At 44.7% G+C, this 12,724-nt stretch overlaps 1 protein-coding gene across 1 annotated transcript in view; it reads left to right on the top strand.

The window, feature by feature from the left end:
- Positions 1-2,980: 2,980 nt before the first annotated feature.
- The window catches only part of LOC126100991 (spidroin-1), a 117,667-nt gene continuing 107,923 nt past the window's right edge, over positions 2,981-12,724 (top strand). The window contains exon 1 of the mRNA XM_049911658.1: positions 2,981-3,070. Within this exon, the coding sequence (XP_049767615.1) occupies positions 3,008-3,070 (63 nt within the window). The 5' untranslated portion in view covers positions 2,981-3,007. The remainder of the gene's footprint in view (positions 3,071-12,724) is intronic.

Genomic DNA, 12,724 nt, shown 5'->3' on the forward strand with positions numbered 1-12,724 from the left:
GATATTTTCTCAATATTCTGCCTATCTTTGAAGAAATATTCCCAATAAATGTTAGATAAACAGTCGACCTGAAGGCCTCTTCCTCTTCCTTGTTCCGTCGTTTGTAGGTCTTCATCACTCTGTTCAGTTGCCTAGTTGAAAAGCCTTTCTTCAGAAATACTTTTTGCAGGTGTTCCAGTTCCGCTTGAAGACTGTCGGCGTCAGAGATGGTATGGGCACGGTGGATCAAGGTTTTGAGAACGCCCATTGTTTGTGCTGGGTGGTGGCAACTAGTAGCTTGTAGATACAGGTCTGTATGAGTGGGCTTTCTGTACAGCGAGTGACCAAGTGTGTCATCACTCTTACGTCGCACCAGGACGTCTAAAAATGGCAAACAATCATCTTTGTCCATCTCCATGGTAAACTTTATGTTTTCATGTATGGAGTTCATGTGACGTAAAAATTCCTGGAGACGGCCCAAACCATGAGGGCAGACTATAAAAGTGTTGTCAACGTATCGCCAAAATACTGTCGGTTTAAAAGTGGCAGATAGGAGTGCTCTCTCCTCAAAATCTTCCATAAAATGATTGGCCACCAGGGGAGACAAAGGACTCCCCATGGCGACACCGTCAGATTGTTAGTAAAATTCATTGTTAAATATAAAATATGTAGAGGAGACAGTGTACTCAAACAACGCTGTAATGTCTGCAACAAACGTATTGCCGATGAGGTGTAGTGTCCGAGCCGGCCGGTGTGGCCGTGCGGTTAAAGGCGCTTCAGTCTGGAACCGCGTGACCGGTACGGTCGCAGGTTCGAGTCCTGCCTCGGGCATGGATGTTTGTGATGTCCTTAGGTTAGTTAGGTTTAACTAGTTCTAAGTTCTAGGGGACTAATGACCTCAGAAGTTGAGTCCCATAGTGCTCAGAGCCATTTGAACCATTTTTTTGTAGTGTCCGAGCGGGCTGAGGCGCTGCAGTCATGGACTGTGTGGCTGGTCCCGGCGGAGGTTCGAGTCCTCCCTCGGGCATGGGTGTGTGTTTGTCCTTAGGATGATTTAGGTTAAGTAGTGTGTAAGCTTAGGGACTGGTTGGTAGTTTGGTTGGTTTGGGGAAGGAGACCAGACAGCGTGGTCGTCAGTCTCATCGGATTAGGGAAGGATGGGGAAGGAAGTCGGCCGTGCCCTTTCAGAGGAACCATCCCGGCATTTGCCTGGAGTGATTTACGGAAATCACGGAAAACCTAAATCAGGATGGCCGGACGCGGGATTGAACCGTCGTCCTCCCGAATGCGAGTCCAGTGCCTAACCACTGCGCCACCTCGCTCGGTAGGGACTGAAGACCTCAGCAGTTAAGTCCCGTAAGATTTCACACACATTTGATTTTTGATGTGTAGTTTTCCTTAAAAAATCAAATGTGTGTGAAATCTTAAGGGACTTGGTGTAGGTGTAGTAGTGTTCCTTGGATATAAAATGTAGACTGGCAATGGCATGGAAAGCGTTTCTGAAGAAGAGAAATTTGTTAACATCGAGTATAGATTTAAGTGTCAGGAAGTCGTTTCTGAAAATATTTGTATGGAGTGTAGCCATGCATGGAAGTGAAACATGGACGATAAATAGTTTGGACAAGAAGAGAATAGAAGCTTTCGAAATGTGGTGCTACAGAAGAATGCTGAAGATTAGATGGGTAGATCACATAACTAAAGAGGAGGTATTGAATAGAATTGGGGAGAAGAGGAGTTTGTGGCACAACTCGACAAGAAGAAGGGACCGGTTGGTAGGACATGTTATGAGGCATCAAGGGATCACAAATTTAGCATTGGAGGGCAGCGTGGAGGGTAAAAATCGAGGAGGGAGACCAAGAGATGAATACACTAAGCAGATTCAGAAGGATGTAGGTTGCAGTAAGTACTGGGAGATGAAGAAGCTTGCACAGGATAGAGTAGCATGGAGAGTATAAAAGGTCCTCTTTATTACTAGGCTAATTACTATTTGGCTCTACAGGGCCTTTATACTGAAATGGTTCTCCACACCACCTAGTATTGTCTTTCTATGTGTGTGAGTAACTGTTTGTTCACTGTTGTGGGTAAATACATACAGCGTACACAGGGCGGTGTGTGAAACTGATAGCGATTACACTCTTCCGCTGTTGTAGAAATCTGCTCCAGATGCTGCAGATACCGTGTTGAGCTGAAAGTGGTAACCAAAGTACGAAGAAATATTCTTCGTGGCTCTGTTGCATAGCAATCAGATTTCTTTCAGTTCTGAGAAATGTCCAGTTACTATTGTGGATTTGAATGATCCATGAAGTGACTTCTTTTCCGAAGAAAACATCGAACTATTTCACTAGAACTGAACGATCCCGTCGGAAGTGTTCTCAGCTGGTGTTTATTAGTAGATCACAATAGCAGTATATCGCTGGGTGTATAATAAGACGTACCTTCTTGAAATGAACAATATTTTATTGTTCTATTAACTGATTTCCTTCCATATGCACTTATATTTTACAATGTGAATCAAAACCTCGCAATGGCGTCGATTTTTTTTACATCACAAGAATGGCTCTCCTCTCCTAAAATTACTCTTAACAAGAACAAACAAAAAGCTATATCCTAAGAATAATTATGTGAGCGCTGACCGCCACAGAGTAATAAACAATATCTTTGTCTCTCTCTCGCACTGTCGCAGCAAGTTACGCTGCATGATACATCATAAGAGCTGCATCAAACCAGTCTCAGGACTGAAGACAACAACAACAACAACAGTGTTCCTTACTGCCATTTATCCAAGTGCAAGAAACTGACAAGAGCCGCGTACGACACATACCGCGCCATACGGCCAGAGACGAGGCAGCACAGCCTCTTGAGGAGGGCTGTCGGTATCTGGCGGCGGATCTTTCTGCCGGTGTGACCGCCGCGGCGGCCTCGGAGCATCCGGCGCGCGCGGTCAGCGGCGGCTATAAAGCGCTGCTGGCGGGCTGAGCGGCACACAGCTCGCTGCCCGACACGGACGCAGACACCGCCGCCAGCAGACATGGGCACAGCGTCCGCCGATGCCGCCGTCGCAGCCAGCAGCTTCACCGCCGCGTCGCCAGCTGTAAGTGGGCGTAGCCGGGCTGCCGACACCGGTACTGGACTCTGTAGTGATTCCGATCGTCGTCGAAACCTTGTGGACGTGCACGTAACACCGCTGTAGAACCAGTGCTTTCTTGTCAAAGCAATGAATGCTTTGCAATATAAGCATTCGCCAGCAAAGTTTCCAGAAGCGTGAAAAGTACACTTACGTGACTCCCAGCGTCGTTTAGGATCTTATTGTAGCCAGAATAGTGAAACAACTCGACACGGCATGGGCTCAACAAGTGGTTGGAAGTCCCCCTTCAGAAAAATTCAATGTTGCTGCCTCTATAGACGTCCATAACTACGAAAGTGTTGCCGGTGTAGGATTTTGTGCGCAAACTGACCTCTCGATTCTGTACCATAAACGTTCGATGGGATCATGTCGGGCTGTCTGGGTGGTCAAATCATTCACTCGCGCCGCGTGGGATTAGCCGAGCGGTCTTGGCGCTGCAGTCATGGACTGTGCGGCTGGTCCCGGCGGAGGTTCGAGTCCTCCCTCGGGCATGGATGTGTGTGTTTGTCCTTAGGATAATTTAGGCTAAGTAGTGTGTAAGCTTAGCGACTGATAACCATAGCAGTTAAGTCCCATAAGATTTCACACACACACATTCACTCGGTCCAAAAAGTTTTTCAAATCAACCACAAACAATTGCGGCGCGTTGGCATGGTGCAGTCATCCACAAAATTCCATCGTTCTTTTGTAGCATAAAGTCAGTGAGCTGCAAATGGAGTCCATTTCCAGTCAATGATCGGTTTAGTTTGACCAGTAGTATACAGAGAAGTTGCAGCATTAGAAAACAGCAGCGAAATGCAGGAAGATCTGCAGCGGATAGGCACTTGGTGCAGGGACTGGCAACTGACCCTAAACATAGACAAATGCAATGTATTGCGAATACATAGAAAGAAGGATCCTTTATTTTATGATTATATGATAGCGGGACAAATACTGGTAGCAGTTACTCCTGTAAAATATCTGGGAGTATGCGTACGAAGCGATTTGAAGTGGAATGATCATATAAAATTAATTGTTGGTAAGGCGGGTGCCAGGTTGAGATTCATTGGGAGATTGCTTAGAAAATGTAGTCCATCAACAAAGGAGGTCGCTTACAAAACACTCGTTCGACCTATACTTGAGTATTGCTCATCATTGTGGGGTCCGTATCAGGTTGGGTTGACAGAGGAGATAGAGAAGATCCAAAGAAGAGCGGCGCGTTTCGTCACAGGGTAATTTGGTAAGCGTGATAGCGTTACGGAGATGTTTAGCAAACTCAGGTGGCAGACTCTGCAACAGAGGCGCTCTGCATCGCGGTGTAGCTTGCTGTTTAGGTTTCGAGAGGGTGCGTTTCTACATGAGGTATCGAATATATTGCTTCCCCCTACTTATACCTCCCGAGGTGATCACGAATGTAAAATTAGAGAGATTCGAGTGCGCACGAAGGCTTTCCGGCAGTCGTTCTTCCCACGAACCATACGCGACTGGAACAGGAAAGGGAGGTAATGACAGTGGCACGTAAAGTGCCCTCGACCACTCACCGTTGGGTGGCTTGCGGAGTATAAATGTAGATGTAGATGACGTAGGACCCAGTCCATTCCATGTAAACTCAGCCCACACAGTTATTGAGCCATCACCAGCTTCTGCAGTGCTTGTTGACGTTTTTGGTCCATGGATCCCTGAGATCTGCACTACACTCGAACCCCACCATCAGCTGTTACCAACTGAAATCGGGATTAATTTGAATAGACCACGGTTTTACAGTCGTCTAGGATCCAACCGAAATGGTCGCGAACCTGGAATAGGCGATGAAAGCGATGTGCTGTTAGCAAAGGCACTCTCGTCGGACGCCTGCTGCCATAGTCCATGAACGCCAAATTTCTCATCCCTTACGACAGTGCTGCAAACAATTGTGGCGCGTTGACATGGTGCAGTCATCCACAAAAATTCCGTGGTTGTTTTGTAGCGTGAAGTCAGTGAGCTACAAATGGTGTCCAAGTAGCCGATAGTAACCATTTCCTGTCAATGATCGGTTCAGTTGGACCAGAGGACCCAGTCCATTCCACGTAAACGCAGCCCACACCGTTATTGAGCCATAACCAGCTTGCAAAGTGCATGTTGACATTTTGGGTCCATGGATTCTTGGGATCTGCGCTACACTCGAACCCTACCATAAGCTGTTACCAACTGAAAGCGGAATTCATTTGAATAGACCACGGTTTTACAGTCTTCTAAGATCCAACCGATATGGTCACGAACCTGGAATAGGCGATGAAAGCGATGTGCTGTCAGCAGAGGTACTGGCATCGATCGCCTGCTGCCATAGCCCATTAACGCCAAATTTCTTATGCTTTAGGACAGTGCTGAAAAATTTCGCTACACTGTTGTAACGGACACGTTCCTTGTATGTCACACGTTGATTTCTGCGGTTATTTTATGCAGTGTTGCTTGTCTGTTAGCACCGACAACTATACACAAACGCCGCTGCTCTCGGTCGTTAAGCCGGCCAGAGTGGCCGAGCGGTTTTGGGCGCTTCAGTCTGGAACCGCGCGGCCCCTACGGTCGCAGGTTCGAATCCTGCTTCGTGAATGGATGTGTGTGATGTCCTTAGGTTAGTCAGGTTTAAGTAGTTCTAGGGGACTGATGACGTCAGCTGTGAAGTCCCATAGTGCTCAGAGCCATTTGAACAGACCGCGACTTGGTCTTACTGGATAAACGTCAGCGATATGGCACTATCTCACTCAATGCTCTGACAAAGTAGTACACAAGACATCATCACACAATCTGTTATCAATACATAACGTAATATAAGCAGGAGCTTCGTACAGTAATGCCTCGTGTGTGCTCTCGAAGTAAACATACAAAATTCCCAACTCTCAGGAAGCCTAATAAGTGTTTCTAACATATGTCGGAGTTTCCAGATTGAGATGTTCACTCTGCAGCGGAGTGTGCGCTGATATGAAACTTCCTGGCAGATTAAAACTGTGTACCCGACCGAGACTCGAACTAGGGACCTTTGCCTTTCGCGGACAAGTGCTCTACCATCTGAGCTACCGAAGCACGACTCACGCCCGGTACTCACAGCTTTACTTCTGCCAGTATTGCCAGTATTTCCCGCGAAAGGCAAAGGTCCCGAGTTCGAGTCTCGGTCGGGCACACAGTTTAAATCTGCCAGGAAGTTAGATGATGGAGTTCCTTGACACATTCAGGGTATAGTTATTGGGAATAGTACATTTGATTGCCAAATAATTAGCTGAATGGAAAATGGGTCCTGTGGTACATCTACCACGCCTTCCATAGGCACACCGAGACCAAGCCGAGACCTATACTTCCACCTGACAATGTGTCACCCCATCGGTTCCGAAGCTTGCGAGAACTGCCCTTTGAACAAATCGCTACATGGCGATACCTGCCAGGCACCTAGATGCCAAGATGTCATTTCGCGTCAGTGATGTGCTGAGAATATAAAACTTCGTTTAGGAAGATTTGAAAACCTCGGGCACTGCCATGTCAACCTGTTGCACTGTCATTGCCAATCGTGGGTACCCAACGCTTGCGATGTTTTTATTAATTCGTATGACGACAAGTTGATGCCACCATCAGAATGGAAAGAAGTACAACACACTACGTGTCCCCTAAATCAGTTACACAGCAGTATAACGTGAAGTAGTTGCGAGTTGGGGCTGCAGATCAGTAAAGGATATTTCAGGGTATATGCAAGCTGAGGGAAGACAAAAAGGATGTACAGCCTGACGAAGGAGGCAAGGGACCGCAACCAGTGGAGATAACGGCATTCTAAATGAGCAGAAAACTGATCGTGATGGTGAACTTTATGGAGGATGTAGTGTGCTGCAGTGTGTTGACTAAGGTGCAATATTTCATTGGCTGGTACTTACGTTTCGTTTGTAGCTACGCTGCTTCAGAAAGCGGACAATATTGCCACTTCGCTTTAACAAACAGGGCGATTTAATGAGTCGGGTCCTCTCATTCAGCTATAGGTACGATGAAAAAAGTCATATTATCAACGCAGGTGGTACGTCGCTTCAATGCAATTTCGGAACTTCCCGCCCGATCACAACCACACTTCGCTGTCGGACTGGGAATCGACTGGGTAATCTAGTCCCGGCTGAGGACCTGCTCTCACAGCTGCAACTCTACCAGTAGCTCACTCCTAGTTTCCAAACTTCGCAGAAACAATCCTGTAGACCTTGCTGTACTGACGTTCCTAGAGGAGAGCACATCACGATGAAATGGTTTGTCCACATTGTCCAAATAGGAGCCCCGTTCGGTACGCGATTTTAACAGCTGGGCTTCTTTCGGAGCAGAAAGAAACGTTTATGAAAAAACGACATTGGGTCTATGGAGTGGGTGATTTATTCTTTTGTAAAATTTTCTTTGTTTATTTATAGACGCAATTTATAGACGTCATATAAATGTGATTGCGTCAATAAATAAACAAAAAAATAATGAAGAAAAAATTTTTTTCTAGAGGAACGTTTACTCTGGAGGCGAATGTGACTAAAGCTGGAACCTATTTTTCCTTTGCCGAATCGATGACTAAGATACATGCCGTTTACTGAAATAATCTCACCGTTATATAATATCCTTTACAAAAAGAGATTTTATTTGATCTAATGGACACTCCTAGCGATTTTTCTTAATAAATAACTAGTAAAAATTTGTAAAAAAATCTGCGATCTGTGACAGTAAATTAACAATGCTTGGAACTAATACTTTTGATATGTTGACACCTTGTTCATATCACAACCTGTGCTCTTCCAACTGAGCTATCCGAACATGATACTCACCTCCGTAGCATACCTCTGGCCTTTTCTCATACTATTACAAATTTTTAGAGCACCCGTCCTGACCATGACAGGTAACCACTAACATTGAACTAAGAGGTTAAACAAAGATAATTACAGGCACTCTGCTATAGCAAGAAGTATCTCACATTGGAAACAATTCTTGGAGTGCGGGGCCTACTTCGTAACAGTCCTAACACAGCATGGCTTCGGCTGATAAACTCTGATCCACGTTAATGTACATACCGAAGCTTGAATTACAATGTGGTACACTTACGTTTCATCCATTTCCGATTTTAGTTGTAGCCAGTACTATTAACTGAAGGAAAATTACAGAACTTAATTTCCACTGATATTAACTAGTGGGAAAGTAAGTAGCGCAGTGTAGTAGCAAAATAGACAAGGACAGAGATGACGGTAGAGCACATACGTTTATTCCTGTATAATATATTCCATGAGCAAAGCTAAATGTAAGACGATTAGGTTTTTTTTAATAAAGTTCTTAGAACTATTCGGCAACGGCCTGGTGGCAGTGGATACACCGCTTCCCGTCAGATCACCGAAGTTAACCGCTTTCGGGCGTGCACGGCACTAGGATGGGTGACCATGCGTGCCGCCGTTGCCATTTTTTGGAGTGCGCTGAGCCTCGTGATGCCAATTCAGGAGCTACTCTACCGAACAGTAGCGGCTCCGGTCACAGAGCGGCGTGCTGACCGCACGTACCCACTCACCCCATCCTTTACTGCATCATAAGCCACAGATGACACGGCGGTCGGATGGTCCCGACGGGTCACTTTTGACCTGAAGACTGAGTGCTATTTTCGAACTACTCAGTTTCATCAGCTGCAGCGTGGGTATTATACAGGGTGATTCAAAAAGAATACCACAATTTTAGGAATTTAAAACTCTGCAACGACAAAAGGCAGAGCTAAGCACTATCTGTCGGCGAATTAATGGAGCTATAAAGTTTCATTTAGTTGTACATTTGTTCGCTTGAGGCGCTGTTGACTAGGCGTCAGCGTCAGTTGATGCTAAGATGGCGACCGCTCAACAGAAAGCTTTTTGTGTTATTGAGTACGGCAGAAGTGAATCGACGACAGTTGTTCAGCGTGCATTTCGAACGAAGTATGGTGTTAAACCTCCTGATAGGTGGTGTATTAAACGTTGGTATAAACAGTTTACAGAGAATGGGTGTTTGTGCAAAGGGAAAAGTTCTGGACGGCCGAGAACGAGTGATGAAAATGTAGCACGCATCCAGCAAGCATTTGTTCGCAGCCCAGGAAAATCGACTCGCAGAGCTAGCAGAGAGCTACAAATTCCACAATCAACTGTATGGAGAGTCCTACGAAAAAGGTTAGTTATGAAACCTTATCGTCTGAAATTGGTTCAAGCACTGTCTGCAGCTGATAAGATTAAAAGAATCGATTTCTGTGATTTTATCCTTGCTCAAATGGAAACAGATGAATCTTTCGTTTCAAAGATTGTGTTTAGTGATGAAGCAACTTTCCACACTAACGGGAAAGTCAACCGTCACAATGTCTGTATATGGGGCACTGAGAATCCGCGGGAAACAACTCAGTATGAACGTGACTCGCCTGAGGTGAACGTTTTCTGTGCCATTTCAGCCAATAAAGTTTTTGGTCCCTTTTTCTTCGAAGGTGCTACTGTAACTGGACTACAATATCTGGAAGTATTAGAGAATTGGCTGTTCCCTCAGCTCGAACAAGAAGCACAACAATTCATATTTCAGCAGGATGGAGCGCCACCACATTGGCACTTATCTGTCCGTAACTACCTGAACGTCAACTACCCGAGGCGATGGATCGGCCGCCAGGCAGCCCGTGACAGAGCACTTCATCACTGGCCTCCAAGAAGCCCTGATCTTACCCCCTGCGATTTTTTCTTATGGGGGTATGTTAAGGATATGGGGTTGCGGCCACCTCTCCCAGCCACCATTAATGATTTGAAACGAGAAATAACAGCAGCTATCCAAACTGTTACGCCTGATATGCTACAGAGAGTGTGGAACGAGTTGGAGTACCGGGTTGATATTGCTCGAGTGTCTGGAGGGGGCCATATTAAACATCTCTGAACTTGTTGTTGAGTGAAAAAAAACCTTTTTAAATACTCTTTGTAATGATGTATAACAGAAGGTTATATTATGTTTCTTTCATTAAATACACATTTTTAAAGTTGTGGTATTCTTTTTGAATCACCCTGTATATTGCGAGAGTAAATATTTATGAGCACATTACAGTTTTTCTACATTTACAGACTTTCATGTATCGTACCAATTTATGTTATCGATACCACCAATTCAGTTTACTGTCATCTGGATAAATTTTCACCCTTTACAGAACACTTGTCTTCCTATCGTGTCACACGGCCTTCTCACGCCTATTTACGTTATGAAACCGAGGAGTAAAATCACTTCACAGAGTTCAGAGTCAAACATTGTACACAAGTTCTTGAATGCCCCTGAAATGTCGGATTTCACAGCAGCCGACCTTTTAGTCAAAGGAAAGGGGGAAATCGCAAACTAATGCAAGATGATTACTTAACTGATTACACGTAATTGGAATGGGCTCTTGAAATTATTATTAAACTTTCAGCACTCGTGAAACTATGTATCCTCATAAATTACAAAAAGGAACATTTTTCTCCCATAAATAAAATTTAAGGAATTACTTAGCTACAACAACCGATCGGGGTGGCATAGTGGTTAGGACACTGGACTCTCATTCAGAAGGACGACAGTCCATACACGCGTCGAGCCATCCAGATATAGGTTCGCCATGATTTCCCTAAATCTCCCCAGGAAAATGTCGGAATGATTCCTTTGGAAGGGCACGATCGATGTCCTTTCGTCTCCTTGAAACATTCAGAGACTGAGCGCCGTCACTAATGACCTTGATGTCGAGGCGACGCTAAATTCTATCTTCCTCCCTTTTCTTAATTACAACAGAATAAATCAATACATGACTTGACATCCAGATGCTGCCGTTACAGCATGGTTAACTGAAACGAAAAATGTGAAATATTCACACTTGAGCTATACACATAGGATTACAAATTAGCGCTGAAGCGGACAAGTTTCTATTTCCTTCTCTGTGGCATTGGATAATTGTCTCTGGAACATAATTAACTCTGAGCCACCGTTCTTGACACTGTTACTACCATGTCTGCCTACACCACGCTTGTCCGTCCACTGCTAGAGTACTGCTGTACAGTAAGGGATCCTTACCAGATAGGACTGACGAAGGACATCGAGAAAGTTCAATGAATGGCAGCTCGTTTTGTATTATCGTGAAGTAGGAGAGGAGGAGTGTCACGTATATGATATGCCAGTTGGTGCTGCAATCATTAAAACAAAGTCTTTTTTCCGTTGCTGCTACATCTTTTCACGAAATGTCAATCTCAAACAATCTCTTTCGAATGCGAAAATATTTTGTTGACATCCACCTAATGAGGGAGAAATAATAATTGTAATAAAATAAGAGAAATCAGAGCTCGCACGGAAATATTTAAGTATTCGTTTTTCCCGTGTTCTGTTCCAGAGTGGAACGGTAAAGAAATAGCTCGAAGGCGCTTCATGGAATTCTTTGCAGGCAGGTAAGTGTGAGCTGCAGTGTAGTCGTGTAGATACCGTATCACGTAGATGCAGATGTCAGCAGACCTTATTGCCACATGTACAGGAATATTGAAATGTGCTGAAAAATACTGTCTCCGAATTTTTCATTCTGTTCCCGCTGTCGGTTGTGGTATTACATGTAGCGCACATTAATCGGACGACTTTCGCCCTTCGCTGACGCAAGTTGCAAGGCGCTGCCGCTAGAGGGCTCCTCATTGTACCGCGAAACTTGTCGTTGTGTAAAGTAACTATGTCGATGCATGAGAGGCTCTCAGAAAACTAAAAGCTCGAATACGAACAGTTCTTCCACAGCATCATAATACCAGACCACACCCAAGGGCTGCGACCTGTGGAACAATCAGACACCTAAGATTCACTGCCATGCATCATACTCCATACACACCTGACTTGACTCCATCCGATTTTCACCAGTTTCCAAAGCTTAAAGGACACCTTCGAGCACTTCACTTCGGTAATGATGAAGCGGTGCAAGCAGAGGTGATATTGTGACTTTGTCAACAATAATGTCGAACGTTCTACAACGACGGTATCAACAAACTGGTCTCTCATTACTATATTGAGAGATAAATTTTTAGACGTGAAGATTTAAGACATAGAATGTTAATAATGTTTGTTTAACTTAAAAATGGTTTAAAAGTTTTCACATAAAAATTTTTTTAGCATTGTTTATCAGCACGACCTATTAGGATTCGTAACTATACAGAAATAACCGGCTATTTCCACGAAGGCGTCAGCTGCGCACTGTTGGTGCACATTTTGGTAAACAGACGATGCGCGGTTTTGGCAGTATCTTTAGTCACTGCCCAATACAGGTAATTGGTTACGACGGTACCCGTGGATAATCCGTAATTGGTTACCTCGTGCAGAAGCATGAAACCGGAATTTGCCTGCAATAATCGCACGTCTGTTGTTCGAAACTAACAATATTTTATTGAAAACAATCACCATTGTTATTTATACATTTCTCCAACCTCCCCTGCAGGCTATGAATGCCACGCCAAAAAAGCAGTTCTTCTTTTGAAGGAAACCAGCCAGCGAGACATTTTCGTACATTTTCATACGAATTGAAGCGTTGTTCAGTGAAAGCGTGTCCCAGCGATGCAAACAGATGATAATCGGACGGAGCCAAGTCTGGAGAATAAGCAGCATGTCCCAGTATTTCCCAACTGAACGCCTCGATCGTCT

This window comes from Schistocerca cancellata, chromosome 9 (assembly GCF_023864275.1).
Source record: "Schistocerca cancellata isolate TAMUIC-IGC-003103 chromosome 9, iqSchCanc2.1, whole genome shotgun sequence".
NCBI classification, from domain to species: Eukaryota; Metazoa; Arthropoda; class Insecta; order Orthoptera; family Acrididae; genus Schistocerca; species Schistocerca cancellata.